This window comes from Varanus komodoensis, unplaced genomic scaffold (assembly GCF_004798865.1).
Source record: "Varanus komodoensis strain SLA01 unplaced genomic scaffold, ASM479886v1 scaffold18_3, whole genome shotgun sequence".
Lineage (NCBI taxonomy): Eukaryota > Metazoa > Chordata > Lepidosauria > Squamata > Varanidae > Varanus > Varanus komodoensis.
Window position 1 is genome coordinate 9556545 of NW_025335549.1, and position 22408 is coordinate 9578952.

Below are 22408 nucleotides of genomic sequence, written 5' to 3' on the forward strand. Positions count from 1 at the left end.
GAAGTCACCAGGAGCCGAAATGTGAAATGAAGAGTAGAAAGTAGGTAACTGTTTTATTTTCAAGACAAGATCAAAAAAAAGTGTTCAGAGCATCATGTAATACTGATTTATCGAAGTCAGTTCCAACCTACTGGACGACGCCTGCTACAGCTAAAGATCGTCACAATACACACCTACAGGATCACTGCAGACTGACTGGATGTGCTGTATCAAAATATGGCATTTCAAAAAATAATATAAAGCTGCTGTCAGGGAACGAAACAAGAAAAAAGCAACACTCTCACTCTGCCAAGTACAGAAGCCCAAGCCGAGAAGCTTCTGCTTGCTTCTACCGGGACAAAAAGGGCGGCCTCAGTTTCCTCCTCTCCCTATTTCATACAGCAGCAGGTGAAGGTGAGCTGCCCATCTTTTCAAAGCAGATTGTCTGTCCAAAGAGCCGAGAGGTTGCTAGCCAAAAAATGCTGGTGATTCTGAGATGCTACAGAAGAATCACACGAAGTAGGATAGCTATTAGATGGACCAACATGCGCTGTTTAGAAGGAAGCGGTTCGTGGGGCAGCTTGGAAAAGCCCTCTCTGGTAACGCACAGACAGCACCAAGGAAAGGATCCATCCCCCTTCCCCAAGAGGGATTCCTCGATCCATCCTTGCTTTGACTCCTGGAGAAGGCATCTGGATGGGGCTTAAAAGCACACCGAGAACGCAATCCCAGGCATTTAGCCAGAACTGAGTCTCACGGAGTTCAAAGGGACTTGCTCTCCAGCAGGGGAGCTTTAAGGCAGCGGCCTTTCACATTCATGGCACTGGAATGGCTGTGCCCATGCAACCCGTGTGTTGCATCGGCTGCCACTGTTTGCATTGGCCTCCAAAGCTCACGGCTGGGATGCTGGGTTACAGCTGCAACTCAGAACACGCATTTGAATTAACATATCCGTCACTGGCTGGCTTTGGGTCCCACTTTTCCCCTTGGGCAGCAGTACTTCCGCCCTGCCCCAGCCATGGAAAGAGTGGTGGGGTTGGAAGGAAGGAGAAGACACACAGACGCAGAGGAAGAGGCTTCCACCACCGAGCAGCAGCCCGAAAGAGGACCTCCTTGTGCTCGCCAGCGCCACCGTTTCTGTCTGATCTCAAAGGTCACAGCAAGGCATGGGAGAAGGTGCTGGTGCCTGGTGCAAGCAGGGGCCAGCCCATTATGGGTGCTCACCTGTCTCTTGCTCCAAGCTCAGAAGGTGACGGGCGGCCAGCACAGCCACTGGAGCAGGGCTTCCAGGTGCCCCGGGTGCCCAGCCGCATTCAAAAAGCAGGCCACATGCTTTGAAGCAGCCAAAGCCTCTGACCTCTCAGCAAGGAAACCTTGTGGTAGTTCAGCCTCAGAATCAGGGGGTTGTCACGGGTGGCAGTGCAGGTTAAGGGCACACTTGTTGAATGTTAAGGCCACTTGGTTCGGTGACGCTTTTGTGACACAGAATGGAACACGCTCTAGGAAAGTGCATCTAACACACAGCGAGTGTTCACTCCACTCTATGTTACCTTTCTTAGGTCAGGAGGCTGCTCAAGGTTTTAATCCTATGCAGATTTAAATAAATTGTGAGTTAAGTGACCAAGCAACAGCCCGACTAAACACTCTCCCTTTTTCCCTTTTTATTTTGTAAAGCTTGTGCATGCAACCATTTGCTAGCTGGAGAGGGATTCCACAATTCCCAGCACAGTGGGGGCCAGACAACAAGCGGCTACCTCGGGCTCGGGGGAGCCAAGCTAAGTGCCCTACATTAACCATCCTGTTCAGCATCCCTTTGGAACGGGCACCGCAGCAACATCCCACAGTAGAATTCATCTGCTCTTGAGTTCAGCCCTTTCTGAAGAAAAACATGTCCAGAGGAGAGCAATCTAATCAAACACGATTCCAGCAGCTTGGATCCGCTACAGAAGTGGTTCCCAAAATACTTTTTAATATATAAAGCAAGTGTCCAAAAATTCTGAAAGCAAAAGAATGGAGAACAATGAATTAGAGATGGCAGAGGTGCATTCCTGTTCCGCAGGAGTCTTGTTCAGACTGAAGGCATCAAGCTTTTGGCACGTAAGAAGAGCTGCACCCAGTCAGACCAGAAGGCCGCCTGGCCTGGTTGCCAGTCCCCTGCAGTAGCCAGCCAGGAGGCCCAGAGGCAGGGCACGAAAGCAAGAGGCAGCCGGCATTATTCCGTGACTTGCTACTTCCAAATATCAATAAATATATCATGTATTACATTTCTGTACTGCTCATCAGTTCAGCATGGTTCGCAAAACAACACTTAAACCACAAAAAAGGAGTAATATAATCAAAGCTGTAACAATATCCTAGGGAGGCAAAAATTTTAAAATGCTTCAACCCCCAGCATGGCCTGGCCACTCGGCTGGGCCACAACAAGAGTTCGGTACCGCTTTTCTGTCTAAACATGCATATGACCACCTCTTAGGGGATTTGTAGAAACTGATCAGCTAAAGAGGACTTCACTTGGCACTGAAAAGACTAAAGAACAGGTTTCCATATTAGCCATGATGAATAGCCAATCTATTGGAAAGTGACTTTTGATGCTGCTAAGTGGGGAAGCTCATCTCCTCCTCAGGGGCTTCTGAGAAGCATCAGGTTAGTCGCTGAATGAACAGAACTCTGGACCAGTCAGAGTTTTGGTCTGAACGAGGAAGGTTTCTCTTAGCTCTCATTTCAGCTCCCACTTAAAGCCATCAAAGCCTACCATCATCACTTCCTGTGACAGAATTCCATAAAGCTAATACCACATCATAAGATGTATGTATGTATGTACGTATGTATGTATGTATGTATTTATAAAATTTGTATGCCATCGAATTACTAATATCTCCGGACGGCATGTAGAACTATCTTTTGTTGGTCCTGAATCTACAAAGCAGTTTCTCTGGATTGTTCGAAGTTTTAACAATGAGATGAAAAGGATACACTATACACTTCCCTCGAATTTTGGCTTATTTTTATAAACCTCAAAAGCATTCCCCCTTAGTCACTTTTTTCCATTAAAAAAGCAACTCAAAATGTAGGCTTCCCTTGTAGAGAAACAGCTCCAACTCCTTGGTTGTTTAGAGTGCCTTTGCTGCACTTTTTCCAGCTTTACAGCATCCCTTATGAGATGGAGGGGCCAGAAATGCACACTGTACTCCAAATACAGATGACCAGAGACTCATAAAGAATCACACGTGCAGCCTTAACATCCCAGAAATGACAGAATCACAAATCCAAAATGCATCTCTGTTGCAAGATGAAATTCACCCAACTCTGGACATTTGTGTGACCAGCTTTTTAACCGGCTTCTTCTGATTCGAAGCAGCAGCAAGAGATGAAAGCCACACTCCACCCAGACCAGAACCTTGAAAAGCCTGCTCAGCCCTACCCCAGATCCAGACTTCACTCAGGCATGAGCCTGCAGGTTTTAGTCTAGTTTTGCCTGCAGAAGGACTAGAAAAGTGTCTTATTCAAATAAAGAAATGAAGGCTAAGTTTCTGGAGAGGAATAATTCTGTGTTCACTGCCAAAATAAAACCCTACATTTGCCTGAAATCATGCCATACAGGCACAACTGTGAATACCTTAATGCCTTAAGGGCAGCTTACTCCCTCTTCCCAAAAAGCAGGCATTACACTCAGTAGGCAGTGCTAGAGTACATGCGCAAATTCGGCATCACAGCATTTTTTTAAAGCCTACCTTTTCGTCAGTTGCAAACCAGCAGGCTCTCAAGTTATACCATCTCATACTGATTATTTGTGATGGACCGGGCGAGGCAACAGGCAAGGAAGATCCCAACCAGCTAAAAACAAAGGGGGAAAAGCAGGGTTAACCGAACAGCCCGGCAGTCCTGTCTGCCCCCCATTCGCCCGACTGCTGTGGCTGGGCAAAAGACCAAGCCAAGCTGAACTGCCAGCTGTTTGTACAAGCTGAATCTGGGATGACCTGCTGAAAATAAAAGAAGTTCCAGCAACCACTTCTATCCCACTTCCAGCACAGACAAAACAACAATCCTCTTCTCCTGGCCTCTGTGAACAGGAAGTCTTGGTATGCGTGCTTGCGGAACACGCCATGAGGCCGTGGAAGGAATCATCCTTGGAAGAAGGGCTAAAGCTCCTGGACACAGCCCATGCCAAGGAGGCACCCATGTCGGGAGGCCTGAGGTAGCCTGGACCCCCAGGGGGATCCCTGCTAGTCCACCCCAACAGCACGGGCATTCCAGCTCAGAGGCAGAGGCTGGCAACCCCCTCGCTCTCATGATGCACTGGCAGGCCAGCAAGGCTGTGAGATGAGAAGTCCTCATCTGTACAGGGATTTGCAGGAACAATCCCCGCTCCCACCCAGTGCAGCTTTTTCCAGAGGGCCCGTAACATACGGCAGCTGAGCCCTACCTAGGCAGGCTCAAGCAGCTCTGGCTAGTTTCCGCCTCGCGAGCGCTTGCCCAACACCACTCCTGAGCGACAGTGCCTTGTTCTCTAACCTCGTCTTATGACCGGCACCCCCCCCCCCCCAGTGCTGCCGACCCCGGACTCCTGCGTGACTTGGCTTCTGGACTGTGTGGTGTGTCTGACTGTGCTAGGACCCCATCCAGGCTTTTCCCCTTCAGAGAGAGGAGGCAGAGGAAATGCAGGTGAATCTGGGTCGTAAAAATGCTCTCCTATTGGCCTGCATTCTGTCCACACATCCGATAGCACAGGTGTTCCGTGTTTGTGACTGCTCTCTCCTATGTAGTAAATGGCCTCCGCAGCCGGCGCTTTGGGGCACGGGGCTGTTTTTACTGGGAGCGGGGCTGGTACTCCATAAAAAGAAAAGGTCTCACTCGCGGTCCAGAATTTTACCACCTCATTTCGTACAACATGCCAAATGCCTCCTCCTCCTGCCATTGGAGTGGAATTAGGCACACTTGTTTTTCTGCAGAAGAGTGTCCTTCCCAGCAGAGGCCATGTGAGCCAATTCCTTTCACGAGCTCCTGGAATATTTTAGGACTCCTGTTGGATTTCTCCGACAGCCTGACTACACCCACTCCGCATGGATAACAAGACCCAAAGGGGATCTCCGTCCTTCCCTCCAGATGGCCTCTTCCTTCCTGAAATGGAAGGGACCCCAGCGGCATCGCTGAGCGGCACATCAAGGGGCCTTTGCGGCTATGCTAGAGCAGAGGGAAAGTTGTATATTTGTGGCATTGTGACTGCCACTGGCAACACTGCTAACGATGTCAAAGGAAGCTAAAACAGGAAGTCTCTAATTGGACCTGGGATGGCGAGAGATGCTGATGTACTTTGCTAAGCCCTCCATCATCGTATATACTGACAGCCAACTCGGTTGGTGAGCGTCTGTAGGAACGTAGCCAAGACAGGAGGCCCCGAGAAACACTAGGAATGTATCAAAGTTTCAGGGGAGAATTCAAGGTCGCAGAAGTACATGCACAGGGGAAAAAACTTGGAGAGGGGAATTCGCAAAAGAGCGAAACAAGAACCCAAAATCAGATCTACCCAGATCAGAAAGCACTGGGGTATCTGTGTAGATGCATCATTTTCCTTTGCACTCAGTTTGCGCCGGCAAACCAGGCACTCCCCCACTAAGTGCATTCAACCCTGGAAAGCAAAAGCAAGAAAGAGAGGACGGGCTGCCAGGATAGCATCACCGTAACTCAGCCTTTCCCAAGCGGGTGCCCTGCAGATGTGTTGGGCAGCATCTCCCTGCAAGTCTAGCTGGGGATGCTGGGAATTGTAGGCACTTGGAGGGCAGCAGCTCAGGGAACAAAATGGGCATAGCTTAATTCCCATGCAGCTTTCCCGTGGACCTGTTACCACATTTCCTAATAATTTCCATGGTGGTGTCAGCTTGATTAGTTCCCAGCACAGCTTGGTTGATATTTAGCAAAGGAAATCTCATTCTGAGAGGCAGAAAAGAGCGAGCATCCAGCGCTATGGCTTTCCTGAAAAGCACCACGTGTGGACTGGTTCAGTGTTGACCTGCAAAACCACGGGGAGCCCCATCTGGATTACCCTGAGCTTTCCAAAGGAAGAGCACGGCATTTGAAGGTAATAAATAAATATGACGCGCATTGAGAGAGCAGGTGTGCCCACTGTCTCACACGATCAAGAAGAGCTCCATCCATCCCCGACCACTTAGACCCTTGGCTGGAGCTACTCTGAGCAGGTGTGCGAGCCTGAATCCCCTCCCCACTCCCAGGTCCATTTGGCAGCAAACGGTTCCCCCTCACACGGCTGTTTTGTTACTGTCAATGTGCTGAAAATAGCAGGCTGGCACACAGCACCCCATCACTCACACAGCGGGAGGCAACCTGGCCGCATGCAGCATGTTCCTGGCTGGGAGTCAGGTACCCGTGTGGCATGTGCAAGAGAAGGCAGAAGGTCTGATCAGCCGAGCAGCTGGGCTCCACCAGCTGCTTCCTCCCATCTGAAGCATGCTGTGCCCTCTAAAGCAGAAATGTGGGGCCTCTCTCAGGCTTTGCGCCTAATTTAATTTTGGAGCAGCTCTTGGGAGCCACACTCCGGTTATGGATGAGGGCAAGAGCAAACGAGGTAGGATCAAGCACCCAACACTTCCGGTTCATTTTGGCTTAAAGCAAAGGGTCCCTAGATGGGGGGAAGCCTGTAGGACGATGGGAAACCACCAGATGTTTGGCACTCATGGAAGAAGTGGCAGGTCATCTGGGTAACCCCAAAGAGAGGACCGGGACCCTAAGCAGGCCACACTGGGTCCCCAGGCCCCACGTTCAACCCCCTGCTTGATACTGCAAGGAGGACGAAAGCTTGAGCACAGAAGAGGAGACTGAAGTGCTCTCAGGGAAGATTTACCTGGAAGCAGGCGATGCCAAAGGAGATGCCAGCTACAATGCTAATTTCAGAGTCCATCGTGTGGATCACCAAACTGTAACAACCCTAGAAGGACAGTAGGAAAAGAAAGCATACTCCTGAGAGGTCCAGAGCAAAACCTTCCCATGAAAAGTAAAAAGCAGCCACATCCCACAAGCCTCTGCAAAGGATCCTTAGTTCACCAAGAATTTCACAAGAGATACCCTTCGATCTGACCCAGAATTTGCAACTGAGTTCCAAGACAGGCATGATGCCCCCTTTTTTAGAGAACATGCTGGAAAATATTGATTCCAGAACAGCAAAGAAGGGCTGCCCCTTCTTTAGGTACCACACAGTGGAGTTCCATGAGACCAGAGAGCTCAAACAACAGTCCCAGCAGCCCCAAAACAGGACTGGGCACCTTCAGTTGCTAGAGAGAACGCAGTGATCCCACCGTGACTCAGCTCAGGGTCTGCCCTTCCCTGCTGCTCCAAGTACCTGCACAGCTAAATTCCCAGCAATACTGCTAGGCACCTGGCTGCACGGCTGCAGCAGAAGGCCACCCCGTGGGGCCACACGCAGCCCACCCACCTTAAAACAAGCACAGCTGCTGCTCCATACTTCTTGTTATCTCATCAGCATTTCACAACTCATAGATATTAATCTCCAGTTTCATAGAACTGCAGAACAGCAGAGTCGGAATGGGCCATGGAGGCCATCGGGTCCAACCCCTGCTGTCACAGGACACCACGTCACTCCATCCCACCCAGATGGCTGTCCAGTTTCTTTTTGAATGTCTCTAGTGTGGGAGAGCCCACCTCCTCTCCAGGCAGCTGCTTCCACTGTTGTATTGCTCTGACAGTCAAAAGCTTTTCCTGATGTCCAGCCTGAATCTGGGTTGCCACAACTTGAATTGATTATTCTGTGTCCTACACTCTGGCATCAGCAAGAAGAGCTCTTGACCTTCCTCTCTGTGACAGCCTTTGAGGTACTTACAGAGGGATATCAGTTTTCTCGTCTCAAGGCTGAACATGCCCAGTTCTCTCAGTCTCTCCTCACAGGGCGGTATTTCCAAACCCTGGAGCATTGTTGTTGCCTTCCTCTAGACCCTAACCCTAAAATGCAACATTAAATACAAGAATTGGCAAGCATCTTGTCTCTTCCCAGAGAGAGAGGCGATGGGTGTGGGCAATCAGCTCCCTGTTCCTTGTCCTCCATTCTACCCTCCATGTGATCTCCACAGGAGCTCAGCCTTCCACTGGGCCCCAGATGCCATCCTTACAACCACAGCCCTTCACTCGTTCAGCCTTGCTGGACAAGCCCCACAGAAGAGCACAGCTCTGAGTCGGGTTACCTTCTCATGCACCTTCTCCTTGGCTTTTGTTATATCCTCCAGATCTGTTTTCTCACAGTCGTCCTGGGACTTGCAGCAGCTGCTGGGAATCCCATTCAGCTTGAAATAGCTGCTCGTCGCCCAGTCTGTAAAGTTGGTGACACCGCAGCATTGCAACTGCACAGAACAAAAGGGAGACGAAGATGAATGTGCAATTCTGCATTCTTGCCCGAGATACCAAGCCCCACTTTCAATATCCCTTCAGCTCTTCCGCACGGGCACATGCCCAGGGCTCCTTTCTCAGTTAGCCACATGCTCACCCAGAGAGCGAGTGGCTGCGCCAGAGCAGCTCTGCCCCCACTAGAATTGCACATCCTTCAGAGCCTAGCTCAGTGTCCCCACAACTACAGGGGTGCTCTCACACGGGGGGATCGTGGACCACTCCCCTGCTTCATTCTTCTGGAAGAAAGGAAACTATGACTTGTTCAGACAAAATGGTAATCCCTGAAACTGAGAAGTGCACACAATACACAGAGGGAGCCACGCAGGCCAAAGCTGTGCCAGTGCAAGGGGGTGACTCACTGCGGACTGGATGTTATCGACCGCCTTGCTGCGCTCGTCTCTGGTCCCGTTGTACTTCTCCACTGCAACTTCGAAGTTCTGCTTAAAGCTGTTCTTAATCTGCAGAGAAAGAAAAGAGGTGCTTCCATCGCTGACAGGCCTCTGCCCCCTAATTAAACGAAAACTGAGCCCAGGGTATGAGTTTTAAGCAAGGCCATCTGCAGCAGAAGAAAGCAATCAGGTTTCAGGGTTGAAAAGCACCCTTTCTACCCCTCAATTTGTAAAACCCACCTGGGAGCAGGAGTGTGTTGCATTCCCTGGGCTGCCCCCAGGCCCTGGTCTGCTTTGCAGCAGTCCTGAGCCACAGTTCCCGGCAAGCAGGCCCAGCTTTTGGAGATGAGCTCCTTGGGCTGCGCAAGCAGTGCCCACTTCGACTGTTGCAGGAGGGGGGATTCACCAGGGATGGAGCCCCCTACAACTGCTGCACAACCGCGCCCCTCCGGTGGCACCACAACAGCCTTTGTGGTGTGGAAGGCAGTTGCCAGGCGTGCAGCCCTCGTTCTGTGAATGTTCCCAGACGTCCTCTAGGCTCAGCCCAGTTTTGCAAGACGGGGCCAAGCATGGGAGGAAGCAAGCTTCTGCTGGTGTTTATAGCACCCCGGCCCCAGTTGCAGCACCAGCACTTCCTCCTGTGAAAGGGAAGAATGCCTTCCAATGGCTCACGCCCAGATTGGAGACAGATTGGTTGGTGTCACAAGCATTTGTTCATAAGAGTGCCATTGCTACATCACTCAGCATTCATCAGAACAAGTCGAGATGAAAATGCAATTGTGGCGTTACACACATTTTACAATATCACATTCATTGCATTCCCAGAGAACGGCCACACCACGCATTGGTATATGCATGCCGGAGCATTTGTTAGGCCAAAAATTGTGTGGCGACATTCAGGAAAGTGCAGAACTATGTTCCACTCCCAACCTTGGCGAGGGAGGTGCAAGATAATCAGTTTATTTCTGCAACACCCCTTGTCCTGATACAAGGAGAAGAGCAGACAGAAAAGGGCAGTTAAGTGCTCAGACTCAAGCGAGAATCCCCTTTAAAACCACACAAAAGTTGAGCCCTGGTTAGCGAGTTTTGGTGCGCTTTCTCAAGTTCTCCAGCCATGTTAATTCTTGCAAAATAGGTCTGAAAGTCTTTCATGCTTGGCATTTCTACGTGTCCAATGTCAGTGCTTACACCAACCTTCTGCCCTCCGGTGTGTTGGACTCGAAGTCCCCACATCTTCAAGCCAACACAGACATTAATGTTAACAATAAAGGGACAATTTTCAGAGAAAGCAGGATACAGCCCTACGGCAGGCATCCAACAGGGAAAAAGTACTCAAAAGCACAGCAGACAAAATTTCCAAGTCTATAAAAACACAAAGAGGCACAAAACTCACCTCATGCCTGAAGACAAATCCCACAACAGCAGCCACCAGAACAATAAGGAAAATGAGTGTTAAAAACATGGCATACTGTGGACAGAAGAGAGAAATTGCCGTACAATATTATTATTATTTAAATGTATATATTACCTTATTTACTGGAAAGATCAAGGCAGCGTGCAATCGTTTCAAACAATAAAACTAGTAACACAATAAAAACAAGAACACTAAAACCAGTGAAACATTACGGGAACAGAATTTAACAGGCTAAATGTAAAAGGCACAGCTTCACATTCACAGTCCAGAGAGTGGGGGCCAGTCAAGGCTCTTGAAGGAGCCCATCCCAACAGCAACACTGGAGAAAGCCTTTCTGGACAAAGTAGCCATGGCTGAGCCTCTGGGTGATTTTGTAGCAAGATAGGTGGTCCTTAAAGAACTAGGTCCTAGGGAGTTTAGGGCTTTAAAGAAGAAGACCTCAAAGTAATTGTGGACAACAGCCTCAATACGAGCCAACAATATGATGCAGCCAGTAAAACAGCAAATGCTATTTTGGGATTAATTAATATTAGTATTACTTCCAAATCATAAGTAGTAGTAGTTCCCCTATATCCCTCACTAGTCAGCCTTCATCTGGGCACCAAGATTGAAGAAAGAGGCAGGTAAATTAGAAGGGGTCCCAGGGCGGGGCGGGGGGCAACAGAAATGATCCAGGGTTTGGAAACACTGCCTTCTGAGGAGGGACACGAAGATCTGGCTGTGTTCAGCCTTGAGAAGACTGAGGGGGGACATGATAACCCTCTATAAATACTTCAAAGGCTGTCACAAAGAGGAAGGTCAAGATTGTTTTCTCGCTGATACCAGAGTGAAGGACACGGAATAATCAAGTCAAGTTTGACAACCAGGTTCAGGCTAGGTATCAGGAAAAGCTTCCTCACAAGCAGAGCAATACAACAGTAGAACCAGCTGCCCAGAGAGGTGGTGGGCTCTCCCACACTGGAGACACTTAAAAAGAACTGGGCAGCCCTCTGAGTGGGATGGTGTAACGTGGTGTCCTGCAACAGCAGCAGGTTGGACCCAATGGCCTTCACAACCCCTTCCAACTCTACTCTTCTATGACTCCGGCAGTCTACCTTCTGCTCATGCTTTTCTACTGTACAAAACTCCCAGCAACTCCTGCCTGTCAGGGCTCCGCTGCAGTTTTTGATGATCCACTGAGAGTCAGTATTTGTTATCTCCTAACCCATAGTTTTATTGCCCACAAGACTGCACGATTTGCTGCAGTGGCTGAATAGAATCCGGAAAACGTTGGTGCTGATTACTGCAGTTGTTTGCGGCGGCCTCATTCACGACAAAAAGTCTAGAAGGTATTGCTAACATTTCACTTCCAGATAGTTTATCCAGGGAAAGTTTATGGCTTCCCTGTCGTTTATTTCTTTTAAGCCTGAGGTGGGATTTTCTTGCAAAGAATCTTTGGTCAAAACAGCCTGGAGCTGAGCTGTTTGGTTGTACTTTAACATGGCTCCTTATCAAATCCACGCCCCGCAGGAATGCATCACTAGACTTTGATGCTATCAATGAATTATGGAAACCTACCTGGGCAGGTGATTCATAATACCATCTAAAGCTTCAGGAAAGCACTTTACCCCTTAACCCTATTTGACACCAAGGACTGCAAGCCAATTCTGATGTTTTAAGTCAGGTGAGCAAGCAATACAAATGGGTGCATGAGAGGGACACAGGGTTTGCCACCTGCGTGTGCTTATGACACACTTAAATACAGCCTGAATCATCTCGCTGGCCACTCCAGAATGCTAGCCTAGAGACACCTTGGGCCTGATTCAGCTCGGTTCCACATACTGTTATGGAAATGTGAGCATCATCCAGCAGCAATGGGGCAGGTACATGTGCTACCAGTGTCGTTTTAGCACACACTGGTACACGTCGTGCACAGAGAGCTTTGGACACATTTTTGTACACATGTTGGATATATGCTTTGAGGGGAAAGAGCAGAACTTGCAGTACTGGCAGGGAAATGAAGAGGCAGGAAATGCAAGGAGCTGATGACCTAAGTTTCAGTTGCAAGACCTGCAGATGGTAAAGCTCACACCCGACAAGAGGCTGTGGAGGGAAGGGAAAGAGCGAGCAGGCGGACCACTGCTGGACTCCTGGACCTTCAAGGCAGGGGCGGGGATTCCTACAGCCCCTGAACACTCACCAATTTTAGCATCCATGTGCTTCCCCGGCATGTGGCAAAGCAACCAAAGGTGCCTAGGAGGATGACAACGGTGCCTGTGCCAATCAGGACATAGGGAATGTCGATGGCCTTCTCATTTAACAGGGCAAAATACACTTCCAAGCTCATCTTTCCCCAGATGCCGACAGCAAGGAGGATAATGCCCGAAAGCTAGAGAAAGGGAAAAAGGAAAGAACCCCATCAGGCCAAGTGCATTGTCTGAAAAAGAATTGCATGGAGGCAGGACATTACTGCAGAAACATGACGTTAGCACATCAAGTGACAGAAACACATAGAAAATGTACTCTCACACCTGGTCGATTCATCCCATTGGTAAGACCTGGACATGCAGGCAAGGGGATCTTCATTCTGCCTTTGAGCATGCACTGGAGAACCAGAAAGGGCAGCCTGCAACTCTCTGCAAGCCACCAGTTCAGACACCTGGCGAGAGCAATCTGCCCCTCTCCAGGGAGGCCTCCTGGTGAGGAGGACGGAAGAAAGTTGGCTGGGGGTGGGGGTGTCAAAAGAAAAAGAGGTGGTCTTATCTACTACTACCATGCTTTAGATTACACCCAAGGAAATGTGGCCTTCAGGGGAGAGAGAGATCTTCCACCCCTGCTTTTCACTCTCAACCTCTTCTTTACAAATTTGCACACAAAGTTAACCAACCAGGGATTTGGGGAGAGCATTCTGCCTCCCATCTTCTTCTGTTGCACTGAACAACTCTGGGGCAGGGCATCGTCCCAGGTGGTTCTCCATGATGCCCAAATCCAGTTCTCTGGATCGTTTCTCCTCAACAACCCAAAGTTTTAACTATGGCTTGTCCCTGGGTTTGAAACTCTTATCCCTGCTCACCTTGTGGTTTGTTACACCTGTGGATTGCTTGTTGTATGCAAAATCGGTATATCAGTACAACAGGGATGATTTAAGGATTCAAAGGGGCTGTTGACCCATCTTATCTCAGGCATGCATCTTGGAATTATGTCCCACCCAATTTGGCTCATGGGTTGGGCAGCCACCATCTCATTTTTCATTCCCCTAAGACCGGCACGGACCTTACATGCTTATGCTGTATCCACTGCACAATGTTAAAATGAGATCCAGAGGCAGACTAGAAATATGAAGGCTTCAGGAAAAATGGAAGGGAATGGAAACATTAAGAAGTAGCGGACAGTTGTTCCACCCAAATCTCCGATGTAAAGATGTTTTCCAGGTTTCCTTTTTTATTTTATTTTTTTAAGCAGTCCTCCACATCTCTGGATCAAGCTACTTATGCAAACATCCTAATATTGCCCACTGCTCAGGTCCGAGTATAACATCCACAAATAGTTCTTGAAAAGGCAGTCAAGGGTTGGGGGAACTGAACTGGCAGCAGAGGGAAAGGAAGAGCTTGACTTCTGGAAAGGGTGTGTTACAGGGAAGTCCCTGTGGATGCAAGGAACTGAATACGTTGGGGCCAAGCCTTCACTCCCGTCTTGGGTTCAGATCCTGGGATACACGTACATTTCACCAGCTGGCCAGCTTCTGTGAAATGAGTGCCATATGACTGGCCACACCCTCCACAACGTAACACCACCTTCGATGCTTTCACCCAACTCCAGATGCACGCACAGTTCCCTGGTCTACTCTGGGTGGGAAATGCTTCCCTTGAATCTCAGATTTTCAAGTCACCTGAGACGCAACTCTTTTCACCACAGAACTGCATCTGTGGTTCCTTGTCATGCAACGAAGCTTCACAGAAGGACAGCCAGGAGCTGACAAAGCATCTCCATCCACTGGTTTCTCTCTGGTCTTCCTTGGCATTGCATAAATATACATCAGAACCCCAAAAGCAAATCTTAGGGCAAGTATTTCCTTAAGGAATGTGATTCCCCAGCTTGAGGTTTGCTTCCATTCCCTCGCTTCTGTAAAAGTGTGCAACCTGAAGACTGTTCCTCCAAATCTCCTTCCTCTATATACACACACGTGCACAAACGTGAGCGCACACACACACACTTCATTCACATGCACCTACACACCCCAGAAGAGTGACTTTGTGGGTCCCTGGAAAAGCCACTCACCTGACTCCAAAGCCTGAAGCAGCAGAGATGAAAGGAAAGGACAGGATTACTGAGTGCATTCCATAAGTTATTTGTTATTCACCAAAGAGGAACAATGCAAACAAGCATTTTTAAAAACAAAGCAAGAAAACAGAAGGAGAGAGAGCCTGTTGCCACAGGGAAAACTGGCATGAAGCACACCATCGACCATATTCTGTGCCACATTCTGTGCTACCAAGCCCATGTCTCAAGGGGCTTTTATCTCAGACGTAATGAAACCAGGTGAACAGGTGGTCCTACTTTATTCTAAACCTCTGAAAAGCCATGTGACATTTTGAACACTGGAAGAAGCAACCTGGGGGCAACCCAATGTTTTGGACTAAATTCCCATAAGCCCCAGCCAGCAAGCCCAGCTGCTAGGAATTATGGTGGCTGTAGTCCAAAAATATCTGGAGGGCACCAGATTGCCTGTCCGAAAGATGTGAAGGCCCAGAAAAAAATGGAAACATTCAGGAAGAAGTATATTTTTTCAAAAATATTTGTGGAGGAAAACCAATTTTTTAGAAATTTTTCCAGTTCTTTTCCAGACCTTCAGATCTCTACCTACCTCTCTATTCCATTCGAACCTGTTGCCTTCTGGATGTTTTGGACTTGTTATGCCTGGTAAATTAGGAAAGTAACACACCTCGGAAGGATGCACCTGCCCGCCAGACTGCCTTGAAAGGGTTTGAATCTTCTGCTAGGGTTGAACGTGGAATACCAAAGAGAACAAACCCTGGTTTTCCATTCACATACACCACACTTAGAAAGTTTATTCATCAAAAAATACAGAGCAGGTACACACTGTTAATCCAGTGTTGTCTAGGAAGTGAATATTCCTGTTGCAGCCCAATCTTTCGCTACATTTCTAAAGAGATAAAGAGCTTCCTGCTTTAAAAAGAAGCTAACAAAGAGAGAAAGAGAAAGGGGCTTCACAAGCTAAGATGCCAGACCTGGGTTCAGAGTTTCTCTCCCACCCTGCCCCATACCAGTCCCTGATCTTATAAACTATAACTCTGTGCTTGCCACTATAGGAAGGATGAGTTTCCCAGACTTACGCCGATTGTTGGGTGGTGCTTGATTGCTTCTTGAAGAGCTTAACTATTGTTTCTATGGATACAAAGTTCTTTGTGTTTACTGGCTGCTAATGATGGATTAACTTCTAAGTGTCCCATGACAATGGAGCATCCTCCTTGCAGGGTTGTTTTGACTAAGTTCCTTAAGGGGAAGGCTTGGCCCTCCCTGGCATTCGTTGCTTATCTCACATGGAGGATAAGTCCTTCTTCCTGAATTCAAGCTCAGCCCAACAGGCCCTGTGCCTGCAGGCCACTTCTCGCCTGGGCATTTCTTGTTATGATGCTAATACTGATCTGTGCATGCACGACCGACTACAGTTCCCATAATCTCCGTCCGCTGGCCTGCAAAGTTGGGCTCCTGGCTCTGCAGCCTGCAGCATCTGCAAGGCATCGGGCTGTGAGGTACTCTTGTTAGGCAACCCCCGTCCTCCAAAAGTTTTGGATTACAACTCCCAGCACAGCTGCGGCTGGCCGGGAATTTTGGGAGTTGCAGTGCAACAGACACCGTCGGTGCCAGGTCGGGGGAGGCTCTCGCCTCCGCGTCCTTCGCGCCGGCTGGGGAAAATGGAAATAGCAATCCAGCACGAAGGTCGGGGGATTCGCTCCCCCACCCCGTCATGATCCTCCTGGAATACGACCGGGTTGGAAGGCACGCCCGACCCCATCCTGCTCCCCAGAGAGCGAGGAGACGTGGAGAGAGGGGTCGGCAACGGGCAGCTGCCCCCTGCCTTCCGGGGCCGGGGGCTCCACCCGTCCCCTGCCTCCCCATTGTTCTCCGGGGCTGCCCCGCTGCAGCGCCTCCCCCGAGCGGCTCACCCAGAAGACGAAGCTGTAGATGAGCAGGACGCTCTTGAGGCAGGTGATGACCGGCTTGGTCTGCAGCCTCCGCGACGGGGACGCCATGCCGACCCGCACACACGCCCCGAGGCGACACCACGACGACGCCCGCCCGCCCGCCAGCCACGCACCGGCTCGCAGCTGGGCTCCGGTTGCCGCAGCTGCTCGCTCCGCCGGATCAAGCCGAGCCCGTCCGGAAGCTGCCGAAGGAGGCGCGGGGGAGCTGCTCTCCGCCTCTCCCCGACCGGATCGGCCGAAGCGAGCCGAGTCTGTCCGGAAGGTGCCGAGCGGAGGGCGGACGCTTCAAGCGCCCGCCAGAGCGAAGCCAGCTTTAAACCTCGCCTCTTTCCCGGCTCCACCCACCGCTCCTTCCCGGGCATTCCCGGGATAGCCGAAAAGTCCCAAAATCTCCGCCACTCGCTTCCTTGGCTCCCGGGACTCGATCTAGGGACGGGACTAGCAGGGATCTGCCACCAGGGGGCAGCAGACACCCAGGAGCGAGCCGTGTCCCATCGCATGGCCCGCACGGTGCAAGCGAGAAGCGGCGGACCGGCCGGGACGGGGCCCCACGCAGCCTCGCCTCCCATCCCGGCAGCGCCCCGCCGCATGCAGCCCTGCGCCTCCGCAAGAGAAGCAGGAGGCTCAGCCTCAGCCCGTCTGGAGCCAGCAGCTGCCGAGGCAGCACCTTCTGAATTTTTGCGCGAGTTAGACAAACTCAGAGGACACCTCGGGGTCTAAAAGAGGGTTGCCTTCGCCATTTGGCAGATTTAAACCCCAAGTCTTGGCTTATCCCCACTGGAGGGAGACAAATTGGTGGGTTCAGATCCCTGCTCATCCCTAAAGCATCCTGGCTGAGGGTAGGCCACTTCTAGGCTGGGGCTGGGATGCTCTTTGGAATGTTGGGAGTTGTGGGCGCCATCTCAAAATGAATGCCATGACCGGCATGCCCGTTCACAGACTGGGTGCACACACATGAGGCCCCCATAGATGCAGAAAGAAATAGACGCAACCACACTCCCACCGAGTGCCATCAAGCCAGCAATTTAAAGCGACTCAGTGGATGAAAACCCTCCAAGTGGTCCTATCCATGACAGCGCCGCTCAGGTCCTGCAAAGTCAAGGCTTTGGCTTCCTTTACGGCGTCCGTTTTCCCATAGTTGGTCTTCCTTCTCCTCTGCCTTGACTTTCCCTGGCATGACTGTCTTCTCCGGGGACTTTTGCCTCCTTAGAATCAGTGAATCATCCTGTTGGGAGAAGCCTAAAAGGCCATTCCATGCCATCCCCCAGCTGAAGGCAGGACTCAAGTCTGCAGGCCTGATCCTGCTTAGTGCCCAAGATTAGGAAGGATCAAGCACTTCAGGCTATTCCGACACATCATGGGTCTCATGATTGGCCCAAAGTATGACAGCCTCAGTTTTCTCAACTTATAGGGAAAATTCCAGTTTGGTTTGATCTAGGACCCGCTTGTTTATCTTGACCAAGGGTGTTCTCAAAGCTCTTCTCAGCACCATATTTCAAATGCATCAATTCCCTTCCTGTCAGCTGCCTTCACACCCGCACGTGATGATTGGGAATAAAATAGTGTGGATGATGGTGGCCTTGGTCTCCACTGAAATGTGCTTACATATGATGATTTTTTTGTAGTTTCTCCATTGCTGCTCTTCCAAGTCCCAGTCTTCCTTGAATTTCTTGGCTGTAGTCTCCATTTGAGTTGATGACTGAGCTGGGATATGTGGAATCTTTTCACTGTTAACAGTAAAATTCTGCAATATTCTTCTTGCCTCCTCTTTTACCTTGATTGTTCTTGTCAAAGCTGAGGTCCTTCATTTCCCAATATAAAAAGGGGGGGCAGTTGAAGGAGGGTGCGGAGGAGACCCAAGTACCTGGGGAGCCCTTCTTGGTTACCCAGAGTGGTCCTCATGGAGACCATCATTCCCATGAGCACCACTTGGGGCGCAGAGGTGCCTAACTCACCCCACTGCATAGGTGTTTGCCCACAGAGTTGGGCAACTTGTGACTGTCCTGATCTTCTGGCTTACAACTCCCATCATTCCTCACTGCTGGCTATGCTGATGGGAATTACAGGCAAAACGTCTGGAAGGTCACAAGTTGCCAACCTCTTGGGGAATCTATGCCTGCCTTTAGGAAGGCAATGGGTTTTTAATTTATTAAGCCATATTGGAATGTATTTAAATTAATCAGAATGCACAAGTTGTAGGCTCCCAGTTATATCCTACACTTTCTTCCAAAAACTCAGAGTGGTAGATAAGGTAGCTCTTTCCTGTGTTGTGTTTAAAATAGCCCAGAGAGAAAGGTTAGCCTGTGCAAGCTCCCCCAGGGAAGTTCATACGGCCAGTCAGGGTTTGAACCAGGGTCCCTCCGGTCGTGATCCAGCTCTTTAACCACTACACCACACTGGCTTTTGGGTGACTGTTCTATAATCACAGAGCTCTTTTCTCCCAGGCTCAGCTGAGGCCACAGGCATCCTCTGTGGTTACGCAGAGTGGCATCTTCTGAGGCTGGCACCTCCAAACCTGAGCTGGATGAGAGAAGACAGATTTGGCAAGCAATCAGGTCGAATGATTTCCTTCCCTCGGTTGTCCACCCTCCTTAAAACTCTGTGAGAAAGCATGCTGTCTTGGTTTGCTCACTCTGCCTTTAAACCCCAAATTTCATGACTCATGGACTCTTCAGCATTTTACATCTGGGAATGCTCAGCTGACTTGGTTGTGCAGTTGTAGCCCAGTGAGGGATCCTTTGCTGAGCGAATTTCCCAGTGAGGTTTCCCCTTTCTCTTTTAAAGCAGCTTGGATCTTCTTGAGGGCCCCCGTTTTCCCTCACCCCCCCCCCAATCTCTTCTCCACCTCTCTTGAGAGACAGTACAGCTTTAAATAAACATCTGGCAACCACCCGCCAGCCCACATCTGGGCAGTGTTAGCTGAAACTGGGACTCCTGTAAGAACAAGCCGCTTGTTTTCAGAAAGTTAAAGGTTTCCTGCATGGACTGAAAGAGCGGAGCAAGTTTGGAGAGTTGTGAATAGATCCACAACCAGACAGGTAAGAAGGAACTTGCTTACATTAGTTCTTTGTCTGCAAAGAAAGGGAGGGGTCTGCAGAGACAGAAATTTTTGCTTGTTTTGCTTTTTTGTTTAGGGAATGTATTGACTTTCCCTTGGCTAGGGCTCTCGGAGAGTCTTTCATGATTAAAATAATAAGCCTCCAATCCTGTACCTAAGATCCCATTGGGTTCACCAGAACTTATTTTTGGTAGACATGAATAGGCTTCCATTGTTCAGTATTATTCATGGATGCCATTCAGGTTTACCCAAATGGACTGGCGCTACTTGCTTACAGAGGCTGCTGGATGAATGCCGTTAACATTCCACCTTCGCAAGCTGCCTTGCACTCCACCAGCCTGACGCATAAGGAGGGAAGGGGGCTGATGGTCATCCTGTTATGATATGCAGACCTGAGGCAGGTTAGAGGTGAGAACAGGTGTTCTTATAAGGGCTTTGCTCAGTGCTTGCTTTCAGCGACCTAGAAAGCCATACCTGCCTTGCGACCACAATGTTTGACAGCACACTACCCCCAGACTTAATCTACGCAGACACAGCCGTCAACCTCTGAGGCTTTTCTCCAAGTGCCAACGCCAAGGGAAGCTCAGAGGATAGCAATCAGAGTGGGGGATTTTTCTGTGGTGGCCCCATTTATGGCATGGCCTGCCCACTTGATGATAACCTTGCCATTTTTGCAACACTAGTTTAAGATGGTCCATTATTATTATTATTATTATTATTATTATTATTATTATTATTATTAGAACATTTCTATGCCGCCCCTTGCCGAAGCCTCGGGGTGGCTTACAACACCAAGGCTTTTTGAAGGATATCCAAGGTCATCCTTGGATGACCCATTCCAGATATTTTTTCATCCCAGATATTTTTTTCATTGTACCTTTTTTTTTTAGCAGTTCTAATTTTTCTGTTTAAAATGTTTGTGTTCTTACAAGATTCTGTGGCATTTTATTATACTTTAATGTACTGTTTTTATGAACTGTTGTAACCCATCCAGAGAGTTCAGGCCATTGGGCAGTATAGAAATAAAATAAACAGTAATATTAAGAAGTAGAAAAGGTAGCGATTGGTTCCGGGAGCCCAAATCCCTGCTTACCTCCACAGGTTGCTCCATGTACAAGTCAACCTCTCTTACATTAACTGATGCACCCTAACAGAATACTTGCTCCACCTTGTAGTACGGAAGTTGTGGAACACGAGTCAGGAGAGCCTTGCACCTCTCTCAATGGAGAGCTAGGGTCAGGTTCTACATTTAGCCTTGGTTAAATTATGATCTCTAGGACAGGAGGAATTGGTTTCAGAAAGACATTGACCAAGTGGCTATTCCCAGAAGAAGCTGACAAAATTAGTGAGGAGCTTGACCTCAGGTTCTCCAGGGAAAGGCCAAAGGAGCTGGATGTGTTTAGTCTGGAGAAGATGATGATGATTACGATTGCATTGCATTTATGTCCTGCCTTTTTCCTCTTGTGAGGAACCCAAGGCAGCTTTCATGGCTCCATCTTATCCTCACAACAGCAACCTTGTGAGGAGGGTTCAGCTGAGCGTGACTGGCCCAAAGTCACCCAGTGGGCTTCAGTGGCCCAGCAGGGACTAGAACCTGGATCCCGAGTCCCAGTCCGACACCAACCGCCACACTGGCTCTTGACTAAAAGGAGGGATGTGACATCAATATTTGAAAAGATGACATGTAGACATTGGGAAGAAAAACTCCTATTGCTAAGGGAGATAAGCCCTGAAATGAAGTTACAAGAAAAGGGATTTCAAATTAAGAAGAGCCTAATATAAAACCAGCTGCGCTGGATCAGACCATGGATTCATCTAGTCCGGTGCGCACTGGCCAAACAGCTGCCTCTGTAAAGCCCGGTCGGTCACGGGAGCTGAGTGCAGCAGCACCTTCCTCCCGTTCCCACAGGGGAAGAACTTCATGAACGTGTGAGCTGTCCAGCAGTGATGGGTTCAACATCACTGGCAGTGTTTGAACGAAGGCTGGGTGGTGATCAGGGATGCTGAAGCTGGAGATGTCCTAAATGGGAAGTGTTTGGGCTAGAAGTCCCCTGAGGTCCCTTGCCACCTACACCAGAAGTCACTGGAGGTGCAGTTCAAGTGGCATAACAGCTTTGCCAATTAAGTGCAAGTGATTAATAGCGGGTTCGCTTTTCGCAGGTGTGGGGCAGGAATGAAAGAGACGCTTAGGGAGAGGCCAGAGCGAACTGGTGGGGAGCAAGATTTGAAAGGGGGAGGCTGTGGGTTCAGCTCCTGGCATCTCCAACCAGAGAATCTCCAAGGCTCCTCCAGACGTCCTGTCTAGCCAGAGCTGAGAGTTGTGGGCTACTGACGGAGAGAACAATGCAAATGTGTGCGAGGCCAAGACACGCTTGGAAGCAAAAAGGACATTGGTTAGCAAATAACAATGAGAGAGCTGAAGATGCTACTAGTTTGTGTTGGTTTATTATTTTGTCTCATAAAATGCAAACAGAAGGAACCAGCTGAACGCTTTCGATGGTTTTGATTTTTGTTCCCAGTGGACTCTCTAGTTTGTTATGATTATTTTCCTCCTCATCCCCATTTATGTTCAGTTTCTGTTTATTTGTTCTAATTGTTTATTTGCTCAGATTTCCTGCTATCTAGCCAAGCCCACATATTTACTTTTTCATGCTCTCTCTCCCCCCGTCTCCTTCCTCCTTCCTTTTCTTCCTATTTCTCTTTCCTTCTCTCTCCTTCCCTTCCTCATCTCTTTTCCTTGTTTCTTGTAATCACTCCTTTCTTCTTCCCTCTTCCTTCCTTCCTTCCATCCTTCCTTCCCTTTTCCTTCCTTCTTTCCTTGCCTCTCTCCATTCCATTCTTTTTCCTTCTCCCTCCTTCTGTTCTTCTTCCCTTCCTTCCTTCCTTCCTTCCTTCCTTCCTTCCTTCCTTCCTTCCTTCCTTTTCTCTTTCATTCTTCCATTCCTCTGGATGC

The 22408-nt window shown here is 49.3% G+C and overlaps 1 protein-coding gene across 1 annotated transcript; it reads right to left on the bottom strand.

Annotated features, from left to right (window-relative positions):
• Positions 1–22: 22 nt before the first annotated feature.
• TSPAN6 (tetraspanin 6) lies at positions 23–16465 on the bottom strand. Its single transcript, XM_044427375.1, has 8 exons — positions 16359–16465; positions 12371–12559; positions 10171–10245; positions 8748–8846; positions 8187–8342; positions 6836–6919; positions 3711–3813; positions 23–1975 (listed from the first exon to the last, which is right to left on the bottom strand). The coding sequence occupies exons 1-7, from the start codon at positions 16443–16445 to the stop codon at positions 3745–3747; spliced, it is 759 nt and encodes a 252-aa protein (XP_044283310.1). The 5' UTR covers positions 16446–16465; the 3' UTR covers positions 23–1975; positions 3711–3744.
• Between the last annotated feature and the right edge of the window lie 5943 nt (positions 16466–22408).

Coding starts and splice junctions, on each gene's coding strand:
- TSPAN6 (XM_044427375.1), bottom strand. CDS start 16,445: ATGGCGTCCCCGTCGCGGAGGCTGCAGACCAAGCCGGTCATCACCTGC. Junction 12,560..16,358: donor TCTACAGCTTCGTCTTCTGG/GTGAGCCGCTCG, acceptor CCCTTTCTCTAG/CTTTCGGGCATTATCCTCCT. Junction 3,814..6,835: donor TTGGCATCGCCTGCTTCCAG/GTAAATCTTCCC, acceptor CTTTGTTTTTAG/CTGGTTGGGATCTTCCTTGC.